Raw genomic sequence first — 22,451 nt, forward strand, 5'->3', positions numbered from 1 at the left:
TAGGTGGAGATCGACGCTGATTGTGTAACAGTATTCATCTCCCCACGCGTGTGTTCATTAAAATCATCGTTTGACCTAACTCTTCTGGACCATCGTTGTTTTGTTCTCATCCTCAATATTCTGAACACGCGACAATAGTCCTCACCAGCTGCTATCAGGGCAGGAGATGTTCACACCTATGCGTCCAAACTGCAAATGAATCGCGCATGAGCGAAGCCGCTGTTCCCGCACTGACTGTAATGCAGTCAGTTCTTCTTTTACTGTTATGCTGTTTTGTGGATCACAAAGATTAAAACTACTAAACCTTGTGATCTCGTGGCTCAAGAATTGGGAGTTCGCCTTGTAATTGGAAGGTTGCCGGTTCGAGCCCCGGCTTGGACAGTCTCGGTCGTTGTGTCCTTGGGCAAGACACTTCACCCGTTGCCTACTGGTAGTGGTCAGAGGGCCCGGTGGCGCCAGTGTTCAGCAGCCTCGCCTCTGTCAGTGCGCCCCATGTAGCTTGCCATCTCCAGTGTGTGAATGTGAGTGGGAATGAGTGGATGACTGGATGTGTAAAGCGCTTTGGGGTCCTTAGGGACTAGTAAAGCGCTATACAAATACAGGCCATTACTAATAAACACACACATAAAGTAACTCTCCCAGAGTGCCAATTCGGGTCACTTTTGCCGGTCCAAGCCCGGGTAAAGGAGCAGGGTTGGAATTGTGACATTAAAAAACAATAATTGCTAAAAGAAATTTAATTTGTAGTTCTAAATAAATTCTAAATGCCTTTAGGACGTTTTTTTACTCACTTTATGTCTCTTCCACGATGTTATTTCTCTCTCCAACAACGTAGGTTACAATTACATTAGCATGACCAATTATGCAAATTAGGCGATGACATCATTTAACGACTTCTAGCGATTTTTAGGACAGCCAATACCGATTTTCCTTACTGAGGAGTTGGCAACACTGGAGCACTCAAAGTGCTTTACACAACTTGTGCATTCACACCCATTCGCACAAGCACATTTTCTTGGTGCTTTCTAACTAACATTAACACACCCGTTCATTCGGGGTTAGTATCTTGCCCAACGATATTTGGCATGCAGACTAGGGGAAGGCAGGAATCGAGCCTCCAACCTTCCGATCAGTAGATGACCTGCTCTACCAGTGTCGCAACACATTTAAATAACCCCCCTGACTGTACTGCCATAGAGTAAATATTTCTGTTAAGTACAATTACAACACATAAGTAAACAATTGAGCAATACTTCACCTAAACTGGGCTGAGTCTCGTATGTCCAGAACACACTTCAGAGTCTGAAGCCACACTATCAGCAGATAAGCCATGATGGAGTTTGTTCATGTTGCTGTAACTGTGCTCGGTCTTCTGTCTCTTGGACACTCAGCTCCTGTAACAAGCTGTGAGAATCTAATCCAGCCTCGTGAAATCCACGGAAATCAGGTCAGACTCTCTCTTATCTCACCTTTCACTTATCACTTTCTGCACATATACGCTGAGTAAAATAAGTTTTGAACATGCCACCAAATTTACATGAAATTCACACCCGATGTGGGTAACCACCCATCCAGTCCACACATACAAAGAAATCAAACCATTGATATCCATAAATTAAGCTATGTGTTATAATAAGAGGAAAAGTATTGAACATATAGAAAGGAAGGTGCAAAAAGGCATGGAACGTCATAACACCAGCTGAAATCTATCAGCAATTACAAAGCAACCCTGCCCCCTAGTGCAAATTAATGTTAGCTGGTTCTATTCTAACTGATGGCCTATAAAAAGTTGTCTCATTACCAAGGTGTCACACAAGAAACATCTCATGATGGATAAAAACCAATCCATCAGAATTACTAAACTAGTAAGTAGCAAGTAAGTAAATTTTATTTATATAGTGAAACAGTGAAAAATTTAATTAAAAGCTTGTTTGTATAAAATTGTCTTCAGCTGCTTTTTAAAGGAGTCAGTGGAGTCTAGACAGCGTAAAGACAACAGCAGGGACTTCCACAGCCTTGGTGCCAGTGCCTGAAAAGCCAGATCTCCATGTCTTTTAAACCTAGTACTTTTCAGATTAAACATAACCAGAACGGTTATGGTGGATCTGAAGGTTCCAGTGAGCACTGTTGGGGCAGGAGAGAACATAATTTCACCATAAACCGGCCAGGACCAGCTGCTCCCCACCAGTTTTCAGACAGGGGAGTGAAAAGAATTATCAGAAGAGTTGTCAAAAGCAAAGGAGCACTTGCGAAGAGCTACAAAAAGACGTGGAATCAGCTCAACTGCTGTGCACTGGAATGTTTCATATAAATGGAGGAAGATGAATAGAAAAATGTTCTGCAGAGCATCTACCAGGATGCTGAAGATGAAATGAGGACGGACCTTTCAGCAAGACGATGATCCCAAACACAAAGCCAAAGAAGCTGCTAGAATGACAGCCAATCACCTGTCCTGAATCTAATTGAAAATCTATAGATATAATTAAAGTTTAGAGTTCATAGCAGGGCTCACAGAACGTTCAGAATTTGAAGACCATTTGTGCAGAAGAATGAACCAAAATCACACCTGAGCGATGCCTGCAGCTAGGAGGCGTCTTGAAGTTGTCATCACCAACAAAGGCTTTTGCATGAAGTATTAAATACAATTTCAGTAAGCGTGTTCAATACCTTTTCCTTCTTTCATTTTTCATTATTACACATAACATCTATGGTTTGATTTCTTTGCATGTGTGGACTGGCTGGATTGTTACTGACATCTGGTGAGAATTTATTTCAATAGCACCTTTAGAAATGTATGTAGTGAGAAATCTGGTGATGTTTTCAATACTTATTTTATCCCCGTATATTATACACCATCTGTTTCAGCTGGTGGGAAAATGGACACAAATAGCAGCGAGCACAGGCATCCCTCAATTCAAAATGCTGACGAAGATGCTTGTGGAGACCGCCTGGATGAACACCACTGCTGCCACTGAGGCTAATACGTTCAATAATCTCTACATTCAAAAAATGTAATAAAAACGATAAAGCCTTGCCTGAACGGATACTGTTTTCAAGTAATGTGAATTTAGAAATCTCTTTAATTTTATCTTTTAAAAGGATGGGCATGTGTTTCACACTGAAAACCAACATGACTTTGGTTAACAACCGTTTGGGTGAGTATTAGTGAGGGAACAAACATTCGATGACCAGATTTAGACTTTGATTTAGACTTTGGACCTAGCATTGCCACAACACTTTTAGTATATATCGATTGGTGTGTATTACCCTTACCAATGCTAAAAGAATATGAAGCGTGGCCATCATCTGTCATCTGTCCACAGTGCACAATAACCAATCTTCTGCTGTCCTGCTGAATACTGGCTGTCCTGACTGCCTTGTTATCTTCTCAAATGACACCATTGGGAGAACTGCAGTCAAAGCTCTCCATCTCTTGAGTAAGAACAATGACACACTAAATAATGTAATGTCAAAGTACTTAAGTATTTTTTATGAGACGCCGGCCACTAATTTCCAAAATAAAACAATGACTAATCATTGAACAGTGGTTTCCACTGTTCTACGGCTTAATAAATCGGAAAACTGCAGTGCTTTGAGAATGTATTTGCACCCTTCCTGGTTTCTCTCTATTTTATATATTAGTCACACTTAGATATTTCAGATCATCAAATACATTTTTAGATTAGACAAAGATAACCCAAGCAAATAGAAAACACAGTTCTTAAAAGAATATTTCATTTACATGGCACTGTGTGAAAAGGAAATTGTCCCTAAACCTAATAACTGGTTAGCAAGAACTGAAATCAAGGGTTTGCAATGATTAGCAATGAGTCTTTCACATCGGTGTGGAAGAATTGAAAAAAAAAAAAAAACTCTACTATGTAGAATCCCTTCAATTCAGCCGCACTGGATTGGATTTTCAAGCATGAATAGACTTTAAAAGCCATTCAGAGGTGGCCTTGCTCATGTGCTCATGGCCACAAATTCTCCTTCAATATCATGATTCCTTCTGTCTACTTTTTCTGTCTCCCAGGTAGGAGAGTTAAAGTGTCTGCTGCTGAGCTGGAAGAGTTTACAAAGCAGGCAGAGTGTCTGAACCTACAACCACCTGCTATCTTGGATTCAGAAAAAGGTATAAACCTTTATATAATATGAAAACCTAGAAACTGCAGTTGAACTGAATGTTACTTCTTCAATCTAATATTATCTTTATACTCTTTATATTTTTGTAACCGCCATGTTTGATAAGGTCATAGATTAATCAAATTTATGAATTAACTTTATTTACAAATGTCTTCTTGCAGGGTTTTGCCCAGATCCAGAGCTCAGCCCAGGAACAAAGACTATTGCTCTGACCTTGAGGAGCATAACACCCGATGATCTCAACCTATTTGATAAGTTTTTCACTGAGAGTGGAATGAAGACCATTTTAGACATGGTCCAAAGTAGTCTATTCAAGGAAGACTGAAGTAGTCATAAATGTCACTAAGCCATTCTTCTCTGACCTCTGGTGTTAACACATTTTCTAAATCTAAAGCCTACTTGATCTCTTTGTCTGACCACTCTCTGTAAACCCTAGATACTTGCTATGTTAAATGTTACTCAAATCAACTGTCTTACCCATTCTGATGTTCCGATTTGAGCTTCAGCAGGTTATCTTGCGTCTTCATGCTTAAATAAACGGAGTTGCTGTCATTTGATTGGCTGATTAGAATGAAAGAGCAGGTGGACAGGTGTACCTTACAAAGATGCCTGTCAGCGCTTATTATCTAGCAAATAATAGCAGCCAAGGAAGCAGTTAATAAAAAAATGAGTTGAAAAGAAGAATGTCCATACCTTTGTTTAATTAAGTTTATTCCTTTACATACATCTGCTCATGAGTCATGTATATACATTTTCTGTCTCTCAGACACACACGCACACATACGACCACTCAAGATTATATAAAAAGGACTCATTTTTTGTGCAGGATTTCATCACAGTCAGATCTACATCGGAACATTTGCTTCTGCAAACATCATGCACACACCACAAATATGCATACGGCCCTATGCCTCGCTTTACACAGAACAGTTCAAAGTATAGAAAAGTGACAGATGAACCGACAGGCAAACCAGCAGTAATCAAGTGAATTTGGGTCTTTTAACATAAAAAGTCTAAATCTGTTTTTTCTTGGTGCATGTGCTTCCTTCACTTTCTAAATAGGAAGACCACAGAAATGTTATAAAGGTTATTCTTTTTTTTTCCTTAGGGATATTTCCAAATCTTCAAATGCATCGTTTAGCAATTACTCAAAGTAACGTGTGACGCGTGTACTATATGCGACACCCTGGTGTAACAGTGAGATTTTGCTACATTTTGGGGCTTTTCAAAATCTAGTGCAATCCCCTGAGTGTGATCCATGCAATCACCAGACCTCAGTGAACTAAAACTAAGTGGCTTAGCTCAAATTCTTGACATACATAACCTCATAGTCTTCTTATGCTTTCACAAAGGTGTGTGGAGCAGGGAAAGACAATTATGCAATCTACTCAAAAAGGCCTTCTTTCAGATTTCCATCTGTTCCTCTCTTTGTCAATGTCAAACATATGCAAGATATGTGATGTGCTTCACGTTGTGATCTGTGACATGGAAACATTTGTTGAAGTAACCATCATGAAGTAGGATTACAGGCTAAATAACTCACTCAGAAACAAGGCTTCATAATCAACATTTTATAACAAAGTGGACTTCTCTGGGGCTGAAAGATCCTGCTAACATTGAACTGCCACCGGCTGCAGCTCCTCATATGACCACCTGAGGCAGGCTCCAAAAGACCTTTTAACCATGTTTGCGGCACTCAAACCTTTTTGGGGTGCTTTTAATGGATTTATGTGAAAAATAATAACTGCCTATTATTTAGCAGTTATTTCTGCTAAATATGGCCTATAAATGCCCCTTGCTTGTCAGACTAGCTGACAACTATAGATGATATAAAAAATGGACATGGCTCCAAGACCTGAAAAAAAAATGAAGCCAATGTGGAAGAGCCAATACTTGCACTCAGTTGTGATAAAAAACAAACAAACAAAAAAGGAGTTCAGGTTCTATAGAAGTCTTTGGAAAAACTGCAATCAAATTAGACACACTTTACTACTATACGGTGTGCATTTTGTTACTTCCCTTTGAGGTCTGTTACTGGTGTTCACTAACTTCTGCTGGAAAGAGCGGCATGTTTACATATTAGCAGACTGTGTAGAGTCTGAGCTTTTTTTCTGAAAACAACTGGTTCAAACCAGACTGATCGGTGACAGTGAACCAAAGCAGTAACGCTTCAGGACAGAAAACCACAACAACTCACTGGAAGACAAAAACGCCTCATAGAACAGAGTAGGGCTGATAACTTCTTTACACATATTAGACCTGCTTCATTTCCTTGTTGATTGTTTGAGTTTCCCCATACTATATTGAACGCCCAAATCCTGCTTCATGACACAGATCACTTGTACCACATAACACCTCACAAGGTGGAACTCTTATTCTTTATGCTCCTCTCGAGCAAGTTTACATCTAAAACAGAATATCTGCCTTGTACACATCCACATCCTTTAGACACGCCAAGGTTAGCAGATAATCAACACCTTTACTTGGCCTCTCTTATGTACAAAGCGATTGTGTGCTTTAGTCACGACACAAGACCCCAGAGAGAAATAAAACAACCAAGGCATTCCTTTGCAGTTACACAAAAGATGCTTATTTCATCAATGCACGCTCACATTTATAAATTACTTAAACTAAAAGATTGAAGTATTTTTTTTCCATTACCAAAGAAGAGTATCCTGTGTTTGATTTGTCCAATTTTGGTTAATTTTTTTTGCTTATGTTTGACACACATAAAAGTTTTGCAAACATTGTCCGTCTTTTCTTTCAACAAAACAGAAAGCAAACCTTCAAATAATAAAAACAAAGAACAAGAAAACAAAAAAAAAAACAAGCTTTTCTTTAACACCGGTGGCCATCTCTTCAAGAGTCAGCCCACCACCTGGACACACGTTTAAAACAAACTGTTCCACGTAACCTGTGTAGCATAAAGACACATTCATACAGTACAGTCAAAGTGTGTGATTGTCACTGGGTTAGGTTGATGCACAGTGAAGTGATGTGAAAAGAGGCCAGAGGATGCCTGGTATTTGAATAGTGACATTGAGTTCAGCTGTTTTTGCCACTGGCCCAACATGTTCCCGCAGGACCCCCACGTTCCGCTACAGCGTCAATTTGGATGAAGGCTCTTTTGAAGTTCAGTGTTGCGTTGCTTCCTCTGCCTTTAACAAATCGAAAGCACCAAACCAACTGTTACAAATGCACTGGTGTGTACTTTTTGCAGGTGAAGTTGGTGGTGTAACATATGAAAGTGTTTTATTGATTGATATTTTTTTTACTCATGGTCTGTCTGTGCCATGTGCTTCGGTTAGGAAACATAAAAATGACAAATTTCCAGTCGTGGCTCCCAGAACTCAATTTGAGAGTCTAGTCTCCAGGTATAGTTCCAAAGATCAAGAAAATTGTCCACGGCTGGTTCTCCCCTCACATCCCATAGGCTGATATAGGTTTGCCCAGCTGGCCAAGGTTCAATGTTGATGTCTCCCCCCCCCAAAAAAAAAGTATGGGGCTGCTGGATTTGTAAACAAGGCTGTAGATATGTTATAGGGAATGGATCCAAGAGAAAACAGGGAGAATAAATGTCAACATAAATGCTGGAGTATTTAAGGAACTGTAATAATTTGGGAACTTTACAGCCATCATGATTCTGTGACAGCGGCAGGCAGCAGAAGAAGTTTCAGATCAGCTGTAGTCAGGCTAGTCCGGTCTGAAGATCGGGACCTTAGGTAGGAATTCTATTAGGATTACCTGCAGGGAATAGGACAAAAGGCTCTAAGTAGTGAGTCAGGGATGTTTCAACAAGATTTAAGCCCCCCCCCCAATTAGTACCTCCTTGGATCGACTTGACACGTACCTGCTGCTCTGTCTGTGGCTTTTCATTAGACACGGGCACCACGATGTTGTTTCTGTGTGACAGGTACTTTTAAAAGTACCCGGTAACAGGTACTATCAACTAATGAAAAACCCTAATAACCATGTCAGGCTGTGCTGAGCCGACCCGAGTAGGTACTGATGAAAAAAAAACTTACTTCACTTGGAGGTTTGGCCACAGCGTTTATATCAAAACAGCCACCATCTCACATCTAACTGGGTCACAGATGCAAACCTGTGCAGGCCTATTTGTTTACTTCTGAGTACCAACTTAACTAAACAGATCGTGCTAAAGTTACTTTTTCTGAAATACAAAAAAAACCAAAAAACAAGCAGGCTGCCCGTGGCTATACGCAAAACTATGAAAAACAGGAACTGGCTGATAGATAAATGGCTATTGTGTTAGCATTACGAGGAAGCCAGATATATTAACAGCGGCAACCACAGAATATTACATTTTGTGTATCTTTACAAGAATCAATATGCTGCGTTTATACTTAGAGGAGCATGTCAGCCTCTTCTAAACACAATTAAACTGGCACAGAATCGGATGAAGTAGCTAAAAGCCGGCTGGATAAACAACATCTGTATATAAAAGCCCAGACACCATGACACAAAATTGCTAATGTTAGTAATAAGAAACGCTAATACTAGTAGGTTAAACTAATTTGTAATATTTTGTTAATGCACAACAAAAGACAAGGTGGTACACAACCACTAGCCAGGGCTATGGATTGCAGGAGCCCTATTTACTTAACAACTAAATATACTCAATTCAAAAGTTTTTTTTTTAACCCTTTCTTTTGGACTAACTGAGCAACAATGCGCTACACTAATCAATCAAAGACACGCAAGCATACACTGCAGATACAATAACTGCCTAATATCTGCGCTCAAAAAGGTTGGAGATATGATACTTTTCCATGGTGCAGCGATAAACCTGTAACTACATGAACAACCAGAAACCAACCCTCGGCACAATTTATCATCTAAAATAGTACCTTTTGAGTTAAAATCAGCAGCTTTTTAACGCAATCTGGTAGTGGGTGTAACACCTAGTATACTTTCATTAACTGTACTGGGATAATTGCACCACTGAAAAGAGCTAATACTTACATATTCCATCATGTTGTTGGTTTCACACTTCCTTTTGCTTAGTCTCCAATGCAAACACAACTACACAGAAACAGTGATTATAGAAGATTAGAGAAGTTTCATCAACCCACACATATCAAATGATGCCTTCATTGCTTACCTTGTGGTAAAGTCTGCTGTTCTCCCACTCCAAAAGTTTCTCTATAGATCTTCTTGTCTGGAAAAAGATATTAGATGATACTGTTGTGAAAAAATGGTCTCATATCAACTTAGTGCACAACATTTTTTGTCTTGTTCACTGTGATGCTGCAGCAAATATCGCAGATTCTCTGGGTAACATTTTCAAACTGTGGGACGAAGTGAATGGGCATCTCACCCTTTTGCTGAGGCAGATGACGGGCCACAAACTGAAGCCCAGTGTGCAACAGCAGCAAAGACAACCACACAGAAGCCACCGCACATTCACCGGGAGTGTCTTTCTTAGGCAGCTGTTCACACGATTGATACTGGCTTTGAATTCCTCTGGTGCCACCTAAGGGAAGCACACAGTATTACTTTTATTATTAAAAGTAAGTATATTCACACTTTTAGCACCATTAAATGTGCATCAAATATCTGTATTTCGTACAAAAAAAAAAAAAAAGAGGAAAGAAATTAATTTAAATGAAGCACTACATGTTGATTCTGATCTAAATCCCACGGTCATGGTTTGCTTTCAATAAAAACAACACACTCACCTTTCCTGTAAGTGCTGAAGGAAATTCTGACTCGAATTTGTTACTGAGTCCAAACCTGAAAGTAGGTAAAAAATTACATTTTTACTTACAACATTAAAGATGAAACTGTATCAGACATGAACCACTATTAGAGATTAATTATATACTTTTAGTGCAGATATTAAAAATTACATCGCAACATCTTTCTGAGACCCACAGCAAAGAGAAGCTATTTACTTTATCAGAACAAAAATAATTATTTTATAATTCATCTAAAACATTCAAAGATAATATATAATACACAGTTCAAACATCCCATACATCTGTGTACTATCACACAGACCTGCTTATTTAGCTTCTGTCACTGTTTATTTTGAATTACACAAACAAATCTAATGTTCAACGCAAAGAGCAGCGTAGTGTAAAACGCTGTGAGAATGAATGTGAGGCACTGTTAAATTAAAGAAACAGTACCAGTAGGTTAAACTCCCCAAAACAGTTAGGACACAGATTTATGTTTGGAGGTAACTCAACTGTAAGCTCATTTCCACCCAACTAAACTGGTCATTTAAAAAAAACAAAAACCCAACTTTTAAATTCACAAATGTAAATTGGCTGAAATACGGAGGTATATTTATCCATTCAAGGCACAAAACTTTAACAAACTGCAACCTTTATCCCTTTCCTGTCTTTATTCTTAGTATTTGTACGCTTGATACCCTTTTTTTTTTTGAAGAGACAAGGTAAGATAAGCGGAAAAAACAAGTTAAGCATATACTTGTTTGGAAAAAAGCTCTACTCTCAGTACAGTCAACTACTTAAGAATACAATTTCTTTACTCAAGATGTGGATACGTTAATTATTACTAGCTTTAATTGTGAGAACACCTATTTACGGACACAGTACTGTCTTGTGTTGTAATGATCAGTATAAACAGCTCTGGAAGTCTGTACTTAACTTCAGAAAAATGAAACCAGTGATGGGAACACGTTGTCACAACTTGACAATAGCTACAATAAAAAAAAATCTCAAGAAAGTTCAAATTTGTCTGAAGCTAGACCCGATCATTCACTTCTCGGTTAGTTAGCTTGCTGCTAAGTTAGAAGCTAACTAGCTATGCTATGCTAAGCCAGACAGCGGCAGCTAACGCAGCTAGCCACCGGTTACCCACGGAAAGCTGTGTTAGCTGCCGCATTTTACAGTAACGTTAAACTGTTTTGTAGACCCCCGGGAGCTCTGTCAGTTCCTTACACAGTTACGTGACCGGACCCTCGCACCACTACCGGGTCCGGAGCGTACTTAAGGAGCTGTTCTTCCGCGGCCCTGTCCTCGTCCTCCTCTTCCTCCTCCTCCTCTTCGTAGATCTCATCAAAGTCCTCCATCATCGCACGACTCGGCCTCGCGCTTCCCGGGACAGACACCGGGAGAGACACGATGCCGACAAACAGCGAAACCTTACAGAGAAATAGGACAAAAAGTATCGGGAAGACGGCCACAAAAATATCGAGCAGTCCCGGAGACGATACAGTTTCACATCGTTCTGAGAGCTCTGAAACAAAACATCAACATCCGCCGCAGTAACCGTACGACACCGGAAGAGGGACAGACTTCTTTTCAGACTTTTTTTTTTTTAACAAGCACACAAAACAAGGCTTTGACGTCGCGTGTAATTCTTATATGTACTTTTTGTTAAATCAAATAAAATAAAATATGATAGCAATCCATTTTGTTTGGATGCACTTTTCATAGAGGTGTAATTGAGGAATGTACAGATGTACAGAAAAATACCAAGAACAGCACAATTCACAGTTAACAACGAAGGGCACTATATTAAATAACAATATATAAAATATGTAAAACTAATTCGAGAAATATTTGTAAACAAGTATTCAAATTACAGCTCTCTGCAATGTACTAACACAGGAAGATGGATATCTGTAAAAATCCCAGGTCATTCCATAGATAGATGTTTTTGAAGGCATCTATCTGTGGAATGACATTTACTGCTGTCTAGTGATACTGATATTCCACAGCACATTTTATTTAAAAAAAAATCAGAGTTATCACAATTTGACGCACTGATGCGTGTGAGAGGTTCAAATGGCAAAAAATATTTAAGTCTCACTTGCTCAGTAAAACAAAGGGAGAACTGAAGTATTGCATTAAGTTTCCTTCATGCTCTTTGAACTGAGTTATTATTATTTATAGTTTTCATAATTATTGACTGTAGCATTTAATCACTGGCAGTTTTATGTCATTTTAAAAACCTTTATAAACTATTGAGCTTTTCAGTCGGTGTTTCACAGTCTAATATGGTGTCTTGATGCATACTCAATCATGCATGCTCAATCTCCCAACTATTTAGGAGTCTTGCATGTTGTTATATGAAGATTATTGAAGTATCTTACACCTGTACAAATACTTGTGGTAAAGAAAAAAGTAAATCTCTTCACTTTGAGCAGAAGGCGCAGAGGTGTGAATGATAGCTAGAGGAAGGGCAGTTAAAACCGGAAGCTGAGCAAAGTCTTTTTCAAAATATGACTTGAATGTCGTTGGTTAAATCTTAGAACATACATGTTTTTACTAAAATAAATTAGAGGGAAACTTATTTTGAAAGGTTTACCGAGAGGTTTTCTTATTACCCATGCTAGCCTCTCTGATTCATACCTAGCTAGATGTTTGTACAATAAGTTAATTTGGTGTGCTTTTTTTCGATATATTGCATCACAGACTGCACACCATTTTTATCCATCAAAAAGGAAACATCCTGAGAAGGTTACAGAAGCCTTCAGCTCGAAACATCCCGGAAATGGCACTTCTTCCTCTTTAGGAAGTGAAGACATCGATGAAGCAGTTCGGCAAGTCTTGCTCAACTTCTATTTAGCTCATTAATCGTGGATATCCTGAGTTGGATGATAAAATGGCTCTCACTGAGCATATTAAGATGATCTGCAAAATTATCAAAGATATTGTTCCAGCTTTCACCAGCGGGATTGTCACAGTGAGCATCATATCGTGTGTTTTATTTGCAATCCAAACATGTTTGAGCTTAAAACAAGGCATCTTCAGCATCGGCGCAAGTGTTTTTCAAAACGGACACCTATACTGCATCCTGATGTTTCCCTTTTACCACCGAACCTTTGCTCAGCTTCTTCTGAACATCACAACTTTGGTGTTTCTCAGCGGGAGCTTGGAGAAAGGTGTGGGGACGGTCCGTTTCCTCTTTCTGTTCCTCCTGCTGTCCTCGATCATAGGCTTGTTTTACAGCTTCATGGATCTCCTGCAGGAGGACGGCTTCCAGAGTCACACTGAGGGTTTGGTTCCCGTCACTCTTGCCTCTGTGGCCATAACTACCATGCACACAAAGATGACTAAAGCCTTTCTATGTGGAGTGAGTTTTCCCACTATGGCCCTTCCTTGGGTGTTCCTTGTCATCACCACTGCTCTGGTCCCTCACTGTGTGCTGCCCTGTAATGTGATTGCCATCCTGGTTGGGGTGATGTATGGTAAAGGATGGGTCTCTTTTCTGGACATGTCTGAGGCCAAGGCTGGAGTTCTGGAGAAGTTGTTGCCTTTCAGGCTGTTCAGGAGCGTCAGCGGTGATATGTTCATCCCAGCTTCCTCCGAGGACAGGAAGAAGACCTTGCTTCCACAGATCAATCCCACACCTGGGTCTTACCCAGTGCAGGCTTATGCTCCATTACCCACTGCCAACACTGCTGCCATGACTTATGAAGGCTGGCCACACCAGGCGAGTCCCACACCACCTCTCACTCTTCATGGACATATTGCAGGACACAGCTCTGGACACTTTTCACCACAGAGTTTCGACCACAGCTGCAACCACAGTCACAGCCATGGCCACGGTCACAGTCACGGTCATAGCCATGGCCATAAGAGCGGAGGATCACTGTTACAACAGTAGATGTTTTCAGATGAGTTTGCCTTGGCAAGGATCCACTTATGAAGGCTTATCCTATAAAAGCTACTCAGTTTTTATCATCTATAACATCCTGCAGCATCTCAGCACTGATTGTGTTTCTGCCTGCTTGTATAATTAAGTCTAGTTGTGTTTTTTTTTGAAAGTTCAAATATTTCTGGTGACTTGTCATTTTTAAAAATTCTAATTTTCTATATTTTTATTCCTACTAATTAAAAATTAAATAAAAACCTTCTAATCTCTTTCTTACAAATTGGAAACCATAATTGATGCACAGAAGTAACAATACAGACCCTAATAGGGCTGTATTAGCTGCATGGTCAACCCATAAGAAAAATGACTAATAACCAGTGTGCAGTGTTGTTGGAGCAGTCATGTTTTCCCAGTATTTTCTAAAATATTCCAATCTTTTTATGGTAGTATTAAAAAATGTATTTTATTTTATTAGACCAACTTCAACTTACCAACTATTCATGGTAAGAAATGCATGTAAATAATTGCAATTTGGCATCAAGAAAGCAATCATGTGCTTTACCAGTTTTTGTAAAATAGTACATTTGAAAATTCATGGATAACTATATTTTAGCATTAAATATATTTTGATTAATAGTGTTTGCACATACTGGTGGAATAACCAAATAACACCAAATATGATTTTTATGCCAGTGCTATTAATTTATGAGAGCTGCTGCGTAATCCTTATGCTAGTTGATGGTCTAGTAAATATGCTAAGCACTGTATCTTTCTATTTTTCTTTTTTTGTCTGATTATCTGAATTTGGTGTCAGCAGGATGTACTCCACTTCCTGTGTTGCATCTAGACAAACAGTCCAAACAAATTTCACTGATTAGGTTTAGAGAGTGGTTTCCTTTGTGGTTTTGGTCCATTTCTCTGCAAGTTAAGTTGTCATGTTTACGCCTAAATTAAAGGCCTCTGTGATGAGTAAAACAGAAGTTTCTCTTTCACTACTAAATTCACTGTTGTACTTACACCATGGTATTAAACATGATGCAATTACAACAGTGCTTAAATCATTGTAACAACTGCAGGTTAGGAAAGAGTCTTAAACTCTGGATGCAAGTTCAAACAAGTCAAATGCACCTCCAGGGTTTTTTGTTTTGAACCTTTGCCTTTATCCTAGTTAATAGAAAATTTTTGATAAATTCACATTAGTGCGAAAACACAGAGCACCAAGACCTGAAACTGTTTGGTTTTATTAATACTTAAAAGACAAAATTATCATAATCTTGTACATCATGAAAAGTAACCACTGAAAAGCCCGTGTCCTGTACAATCAGTGACACTCGAATACTGATCGCATCTTATTTTCACCAAAGGACTCATTCCTCCCAAGCGTCTCCATAGATGTTCTTCTTCACTGTACAGAGACAGAAGGAGAAATGCAAGTTATTTTACAAATTACTTAAAAGACAGGCTGTACTTGAAAATCTACCTCTATCTATCCACCACCATTTCTTAAGGAAATTATCCTAGTCCTCCTGTAAGGTGCAATCCACACTGCATCATGAATTATAATAAAAGGCAGTAATGACGTCACATTTCTCCCTCCCTACTATTTGTTTCCATGCCAGTTGCTCCTCTGCTTGTTCACGATATAGATGCAGGCGCATCACAGGAATAAGATTCTGCTGCCACGACTAAATAAGATTTTCTTCTTTGATGGACTTCCAGACATTTGGTTTTGTACATTTTACTTCCTTGAATTCTATAAGATTTTTTTTTCTCTCAGCTGTTGACATAATTTAATTATTGTGCCATTTAATGCTAACTTACAGACATTGTCAGAATTATAGACTATGTAGCAACTCCTTTAACAGCTAACTTTGAACCTCTGTAAGACACCACTTTAGAGACACAAACATACAGTTCTATAATGTTGGTTATCTTCCATCTAGTTTGGCCAAGGAAGGAAAAAAAAGTATATATATCAAGTTCTATATATGCCTTAGCAGTAACCACCTACCATCTTTCTTGGGTCTTTCTGGCTCTTTTGCAGGTGGTGTTTTGAGCAATGCGTCAGCTTTCTGAGTGAGTGTGACCTCATAGTTCTCTCTGTTTTTGAGCCTCAGGTCCTCATAGAGGATAGACTTCCTCTTGGGCTCCTCCTCTTCCACATATGACTGAACTGAAATTTACAGGGCAAAAGATGGGATTTAAAAAAAAAAAGTTCATTTCTACTGGAAAGTTTTGTTGAAATGTTTGGATGATTAATATAACTCAGTCTGTGAATTCAGTGGACACCCTTTGCAACTTACATGTTTAATCTCACTAAGAATACAAGTTACAATATAACATTTGCAAAAAAGTAGTTTGATGCTTTATACACTGATTACTTTTTAGAATGAGAGGATTAAAAATTAAAAATAGTATTTTGCAAAGACGTATGTTTGGAGGTGTGAAGGGGAGACTTTTAAACCCAAGAACACTGTATCATCAAGCATGGGGGTGGTAGTTTATGATCTGCAGCTGTTTTGGTGCCAGTGGTACATTATACAAAGTGGAAAGAATAATGAAGAAGGGCCACGTCTTAATGCATGCTCAATAATCCACGTAAGGAAATCTGAAATCTCAAAACAGTTGATTTTGTTCATCTGGACGCAGCTACCTCCTAATTCTTCAAATTCACCTCAAATCAGCAGACAAACGATTGAAACTTGGACACAACTGAGTGTTCCAACAGGACAATGATCTCAGTACTTTAAAACTGACTTTGCAATAGATAAAGCAGGTTGCCATTAAGCTGGAGTTGCCTTCAGAAAGCTTACAACTTAAAGTCTATTAAAAAACTTTGGAATATGCTTAAAAAGTCAGACCTGTACCACAAAATCAACCGATTTAAATTAACCAAGAAATCCAGCCAGCATTATGCCAGAAGCTTGTTGATGACTACCAGAAGCATATGGCTAAAGTGCAACTTGCTAAGGGACATATAACAAAATATCAGGGGAGATATGTGTATATATTTTTGAGCCTGTGTGGATTAGAGAACATCCAAAGTAAATTCAAATTTGTGCAACCAGCTCTTGTTTTGTTTTGTTTTTAAAAAAAAAGTAATTTCAGATGTATGCCGAACAAGAAAAACTAGTAAATGCTGGACTTTGATGACCACCTAACTGTAACAAGTGAAAAGGAAAGAAAAGGTCTTTCCTTTTCACTGGTAGCACTTTTCTATTCTTGCTGAAAGCAAAATTCAGAGAGCACTTTATCAATACAATATTCACACTCGTGGAAAATTAACTGAAGATGGCTAGTGGGAGCCACAAACTCATTGCAAAAAAAGAGAACAGGAAGCTTTGGCCCCAGGACTTTCTTTTGGTGAGCTACTGTGGAGAACTCAATTGTGAATAACCCACATATTGCCCATTTGGAATACCTGGAGCACTAAAGTCATCTCCTCTGTCCATTTGTGCTGGTGGGTCTGGACTGTAGCCATATCCATAATCTTTGCTGTAGGTGTGGCTCGAGGCTTCTGCAGGCTGGAATATGGGTTCAAAAGACTGAGAGTCTGGGTCACCTAACTCTGACTGAGGACCCTGGGATCTGTAAAGAAGGGGACAAAATGCTAAAGGCAATGCTGCTGACAGTTAATCTCAACAGGCCAGCATTTAATTAAGTGTATGTGATACTCACTTCAGTGGAGGCAGGCCTGACTTCTGTCTGATAATCTCTCCAAGAGGTGAGTTCTCCAGCCTCTTGAATTTTTCCTGACATGTTTTCATATATGACAGTTTTCCAGCCAGGTAGCCACAGAAACCAGCAACTGTAGGGTCAAACACAGTCAAAAAAAAAAAAAAAAAAGAAATGAGAAAACAACACAAACTGAGTTTAACAGAGAGGTTTTTCTTATTCTACTCAGTAAATACAGGGCACGTGTGTGTATGTGTGTTTCCCACATATTTAACACTTATAAACTTACAGGCAACTTTGGGTAAAGATCCAAATCTTGGAGATGCAGACAAAGCCCCTGCAAATTTAACACATTCATGTTAACTTGAGTATCAACATGTGACAATGTTCATTTAACTGATATTGTGCTGATTCCAGTACAGCAGGGATGTTAAACACATGGCCCTGGGGCCAGAATGATCTCGCCCCTCTGGATGCTTTAGAGAATGTGAAAATTACAAAGGAGAGCATAAATTTCAACATTTCACTGTGCTTTCTGTCAGTTTTAGAGCCATCTTACAAACAGAAACATCAGCAACCCATCAACAGCTCAGTCCTTGCCAGTCCCCAAGACTCCATAGAGGAGGTGGGTGAGAGCAGGAAGTTGACCATGCTAATGTTCATTATGGACAACACCTCTTACCCCCTGCATGAGACTGTGGATGCCCTGAGCAGGTCCTTCAGCAGTAGACTGTTACAGACACTGTGTAGGAACGAGCACTATCGCAAGTCCTTCATCCCAACAGCAGTCAGAGTGTACAATGTAGACACAGGAAAAACACCATCTAAAAATACTTGTGTATAAATATAATGTCTAATTTACTTTTTCTTTCTGACCCTTGTAACAAGGGAATTTCCACAGTGTGGGATTAGTAAAGTATCTATCTATAATTATAGATTTTTTTAAATTCTTGTTAATACTCCATTAATTAGCAGAAGTTCAAGTTTTTCACTATGTTCTTTAGAAATCAATGTTTTGTGGTAAAAATCAATCAAATTTATCTGTAAAATAAAAAACAAAGTAACATTTCTTTCTAAACATTTAAGACCAAAGTGACACGCTGATTCACTCCCACATCTTTTCTTTATAAATTGTTTTCATAAGACTTCTCTTATGTCTTCAGAGTGAAAGAAAGAGGAACACTTTATAATACGTATGGCTGATCTGTCCTATTGAAGACCAGATTGGACTGCTCTGAATGTGGCCCACTGTGTAAAATGACACCCCTGCTCCACAGTATGAACAACATTACCTCTGGCCACTAGGGCTTGGGTGATAGCCATGCTGATCACAGAGAAGGGCACCGCTGTGGAGAAATCATAATGATGTCAGTGTAAACACGACGGAGTCACAACAAACAACATTTTCACATCCTAAACCATCAAGCTGGCGTGCACGGGAAACTTACACCTGTAAAAAAAGCTCTCCTGGTTGCACTCTCTCAACACTCTCCTCTCTTCTTCTGTGGGGATGTAGTCAATGTTCAGCGGCGTCTGCAGGTTAACGCAAACACCTTACCGTTAGTTAACAGCCGCTAGAAGTCATAGAAATCCACGCAAACGTATCCATCTTCAAATTACTGAAATTAAAACGGAGGGCAACAAAGCACACACCCCTCTCCATAAAACTGCGCGTGCGGTTCATCCAAAGTCACTGCCAGCTACCGTAAGCTAACGTGTTAGCATCTAAATTAGTGCGTGTTTATCTCCATGTTTTACCTGCGCCGGTTGGTGCTGCCGCTCGCCCGGGAAACCTGTAGTGGAGGACGACATACTGACGATAATGTCAAGCTTCCTGACACCTCAAAGCATGTGAACTAACATAGTATAAGCCACTCGGCGTACTGACTTCTCTAGTGTTTGGTACAATGTCATTGCTACAGATAGCGTCGATAGCGTTGATATTAACCCGGAAGTTGAAGGAAAGTTGCATTTGTTTAGCTAACAAAAAAGGAGAAAAGAAAAGAAAGCCTGTTAATCTCAGTTTTACTGCTGGACTGTAATCTCCCATGAACATTATTCCAAATAATAAAAAATAAACATCGTTGCAATTGTATTACTTTAAAACATCAGAAAGCGCTCTCAACTGGGTCTTTTATTTTGGAAAAAAAAGGCTGTTAAAGCGGTACCAATGTTGTCAACCCGCTCCCTCTAGTGGATGTGTACTATTTTCTGTCACTTTCCGGTTCACATCTTCATATTATGCAAACTATTTAATTGTTTTCGTAATCATAACTGCCTTATTGTGTGGCTATTGGTTTGCTGGTAAGAAGAATTCATTTTTTTAGAGCCATACGCCCAAAGAGATCCGATACTAATGAGAATTATTTTTATTGGGTGAACAGTAGATGGGTCAGCTGGTGGGTTAGATGCATCTCACAGGTCCTGTGTCAGGTCTTTGGTGAATTTTTTCGTTTCCTAAGGACATGACTTTTAGATACTGCTTATCTGCTGCAGATATGAAGCGCATTGAGGCGACCTTTGTTGTGATTTGGCGCTATATAAATACAATTGAATTGAATTGATATTTTTAGGCCTGCCTTTTTTGTCTTCCATTTGTCCAGTTTGCTCAAATTTATATGCACACACTGCACACCATGCCGAGATATGCCAAGTTCTCGTCTAATTTTTCCTTGGGAATTCCTTTGTTGGTCCAAAAATTCTGTTTCTTGCCTGTCAAATAGTGTAATCTTGGACATTTGTCATAGAGTCGGTTAAAGACGGTTAAAGACTCTATGACTCTACTTTATTACTAGTAGTATGATTACTAGTAATAAAGTAGTAATCAGACTACTAGTAATAAAATAGCTGAAGATACAATTTAAAAAGGGTTCTTTGCTAAGTTGTCTGTTATGTGTAGACACAACACTGTTTCTCTTAAATTGCACAGCCTTTTCATGAACAAATCATTCATAGGTCAGTATTAAGTGACTTAAGAAACAAAAAGCATTCCTGTGAAAATAGCCAGGTGCAAGTACTTTGATTTAATATAAACAAAAAAGCAGCCATTGTCTTTTAAAAGACCTTCATAAAACTGAAGAAGCATTTCTCAAGAACATTTTAAAAACATGACAAGAAAGTCTGGCTGCTAGAAAGCAAAATGAGGGGTGACTCAAGATGTTTGCGCAGTTTGTCACATAATCATATATGTCTCATCATATTACATTTTACAATACTGCAATTTTTATAATATACATTATGCATGCTATGTAATATTTCAATTGAATAACACATTACATTTTACTATAATTTTGTCCATGTTGTGCTGATTATTTAGACTTATTTTATTATTACTAATTTTTCTGTACTTCGTTAGTGATGTATCAGTTTAGGAACCATTAATGGCAACTTGATTTTCATTAAAAATAATATACGGGGCCACAAATGGGTGATAAGAGCCAAATTGTGCAGTGCTGTAATATCATGGTATAGTGCCTAGATGATGCTGTTGCACTTGTAAACTGAAAAAGACTTTGCCTCACATCCTCCTGAGAACCAGCCTATAAATTTATGTCCTCTTTAATGGACAATTGTTTTTGTTCTATGTCTTTGGACATATTTGAGCTACCATAATAAGCCCTGTTGTGTTCAAAAGAGAACATCCTGGCTTTTCCAATGATATCTCATGTGTTTGGGTGGCCTCTTTCAGCTCCAAATAGGCTGGATATCACAAAAGAAGTTCAACTAAAACATAATTGTTTCCTTGGTTTTCAGAAGGACATGACATGTAGAGGCACATATATGCATTAAAGGTCTTTTAATGCTGCTATTAAGGAGACGACCAAGCCTGTGAATCTTTGTATCCTAAGCATGTTCAAAATAAGTACAACAGAAGAGAGACCACAATCAATAAAAGTAAAAGAAAACTAAAAGACGAGGTCAGTTGTATCCTTTGTCACCTTAGTTATCGTCCATTTGGTTTTACTGCATGGCAGGAGATGCAAGGCTAAAGGGTATATGTGCCTTAACTGTGTTGGTGTGCGATGGAGGTGCTCCTGTTTAGGGGTAAGGCCAAACTGGAATACTAAGGCATAATCAGCCAATTAGAACTGTAGCTGGGGAGTTGTAATTTGTGGGCTTTTGGGACAACCAGACGGGCACCTCAGTGCACTGGGTTGCAGAGGGGCACAGCGTGGCTTCTGGGACAATCAATACTGGCAATGGTTTCATTAGGTCACTGCAGAGTTACTTGAGCTAACCACGCTGTTACATAACTGGGCCACTCAAGTAGCTCTAAGCTGTGGTATAGGTACAAATTACTTGCTGAGTTAACTGTGGCACTTTGGTTTGTTTTTTGGATTATTAATATTAATATTAACTACCCCCATTTCACCCCCATGGCGCAGCTACCATGGAGATTCAGTGCATCACTCTGGCGCAGATTGACGTTTTTTTTTGTGAAGAGTTTTATGGAGCTAAACTTAGTTCACTGGCAGTTTGAAATATTGACCAATGGGTAGCTGGATTAGGAAAATCAATAATTTCTATCCAAAAATGCTCCAAAAATACACTCAAGTTGGACTTGTATGACATTATAGACCCACCCCACCCCCAATACAGTCAATGATCACACCCCACTGCCCTGTGTGGTATAAATAAATCTTTGTCAGGGCATCCATTGTGTCTGTCACCTCTTTCCCATGTTAATCTCAGGGTCCACCAGCTGGAGATATCCTCACTCTGAGAGCTGTGCATGAGACATGCAATGAAGAATTATTTTTTTAACAGCTAAATTAAACACAGAGTTTTTGCTTTAAGAGTTCATGTTTTAAATGGACGATCATACTTTCAAACGGGACACGCAAACAGAACTGATTATGAGTTTTGCGTGCAAAATGTACAAAGTACGTCGGTAGGGTAAGTTTAGCAGCAGGTGTGGAGGTGCAGTTGAAAGCTGACGCCACCAGCCTGAGACTTATCAGGTACAATGTGAGTTGGATTGCAACACCACTGGCAGAAAGATTAAAGCCGAGTCAGGTAAGAATAATCAAAGTTTGGAAGGT

The 22,451-nt window shown here is 39.0% G+C and overlaps 4 protein-coding genes across 4 annotated transcripts; 2 read left to right on the forward strand and 2 right to left on the reverse strand.

Moving 5' to 3' along the window:
• The first annotated feature begins 1,281 nt into the window (after positions 1-1,281).
• Positions 1,282-4,695, forward strand: LOC102779920 (uncharacterized). Its single transcript, XM_087841812.1, has 6 exons — positions 1,282-1,447; positions 2,866-3,011; positions 3,100-3,155; positions 3,324-3,437; positions 4,034-4,132; positions 4,305-4,695. Exons 1-6 carry the CDS (start codon positions 1,331-1,333, stop codon positions 4,466-4,468), a joined length of 696 nt encoding a protein of 231 aa, XP_087697938.1. The 5' UTR covers positions 1,282-1,330; the 3' UTR covers positions 4,469-4,695.
• Positions 4,696-6,710: 2,015 nt separating this feature from the next.
• chic2 (cysteine-rich hydrophobic domain 2) lies at positions 6,711-11,402 on the reverse strand. The gene is made up of 6 exons (XM_006787338.3): positions 11,073-11,402; positions 9,843-9,897; positions 9,482-9,637; positions 9,266-9,322; positions 9,127-9,186; positions 6,711-7,887 (listed from the first exon to the last, which is right to left on the reverse strand). Exons 1-6 carry the CDS (start codon positions 11,204-11,206, stop codon positions 7,837-7,839), a joined length of 513 nt encoding a protein of 170 aa, XP_006787401.1. The 5' UTR covers positions 11,207-11,402; the 3' UTR covers positions 6,711-7,836.
• Positions 11,403-12,451: 1,049 nt separating this feature from the next.
• Positions 12,452-15,338, forward strand: rhbdd2 (rhomboid domain containing 2). Its single transcript, XM_006787339.3, has one exon. The coding sequence runs from the start codon at positions 12,742-12,744 to the stop codon at positions 13,744-13,746; it is 1,005 nt and encodes a 334-aa protein (XP_006787402.1). The 5' UTR covers positions 12,452-12,741; the 3' UTR covers positions 13,747-15,338.
• Positions 14,960-19,345, reverse strand: unm_sa25545 (un-named sa25545). Its single transcript, XM_006787340.2, has 8 exons — positions 19,168-19,345; positions 18,858-18,942; positions 18,702-18,755; positions 17,699-17,746; positions 17,413-17,542; positions 17,156-17,322; positions 15,746-15,907; positions 14,960-15,139 (listed from the first exon to the last, which is right to left on the reverse strand). The coding sequence occupies exons 1-8, from the start codon at positions 19,219-19,221 to the stop codon at positions 15,102-15,104; spliced, it is 738 nt and encodes a 245-aa protein (XP_006787403.1). The 5' UTR covers positions 19,222-19,345; the 3' UTR covers positions 14,960-15,101.
• Between the last annotated feature and the right edge of the window lie 3,106 nt (positions 19,346-22,451).

Source organism: Neolamprologus brichardi, chromosome 6 (genome assembly GCF_056152115.1).
Source record: "Neolamprologus brichardi isolate AB-2024 chromosome 6, ASM5615211v1, whole genome shotgun sequence".
Lineage (NCBI taxonomy): Eukaryota > Metazoa > Chordata > Actinopteri > Cichliformes > Cichlidae > Neolamprologus > Neolamprologus brichardi.

What these genes read in the sequence shown, in the direction of transcription:
- LOC102779920 (XM_087841812.1), top strand. Translation starts at nt 1,331, where the DNA reads ATGATGGAGTTTGTTCATGTTGCTGTAACTGTGCTCGGTCTTCTGTCT. An exon ending in CAAAGCTCTCCATCTCTTGA is followed by an intron (nt 3,438 to 4,033) that starts GTAAGAACAATG and finishes TCTGTCTCCCAG; the next exon opens with GTAGGAGAGTTAAAGTGTCT. An exon ending in TATCTTGGATTCAGAAAAAG is followed by an intron (nt 4,133 to 4,304) that starts GTATAAACCTTT and finishes GTCTTCTTGCAG; the next exon opens with GGTTTTGCCCAGATCCAGAG.
- chic2 (XM_006787338.3), bottom strand. Translation starts at nt 11,206, where the DNA reads ATGATGGAGGACTTTGATGAGATCTACGAAGAGGAGGAGGAGGAAGAG. An exon ending in GGGTCCGGTCACGTAACTGT is followed by an intron (nt 9,898 to 11,072) that starts GTAAGGAACTGA and finishes ACCTACTTTCAG; the next exon opens with GTTTGGACTCAGTAACAAAT. An exon ending in CTTCAGCACTTACAGGAAAG is followed by an intron (nt 9,638 to 9,842) that starts GTGAGTGTGTTG and finishes TGCTTCCCTTAG; the next exon opens with GTGGCACCAGAGGAATTCAA.
- rhbdd2 (XM_006787339.3), top strand. Translation starts at nt 12,742, where the DNA reads ATGGCTCTCACTGAGCATATTAAGATGATCTGCAAAATTATCAAAGAT.
- unm_sa25545 (XM_006787340.2), bottom strand. Translation starts at nt 19,221, where the DNA reads ATGTCGTCCTCCACTACAGGTTTCCCGGGCGAGCGGCAGCACCAACCG. An exon ending in GGCAGCACCAACCGGCGCAG is followed by an intron (nt 18,943 to 19,167) that starts GTAAAACATGGA and finishes GTTAACCTGCAG; the next exon opens with ACGCCGCTGAACATTGACTA. An exon ending in GGAGAGCTTTTTTTACAGGT is followed by an intron (nt 18,756 to 18,857) that starts GTAAGTTTCCCG and finishes ATTTCTCCACAG; the next exon opens with CGGTGCCCTTCTCTGTGATC.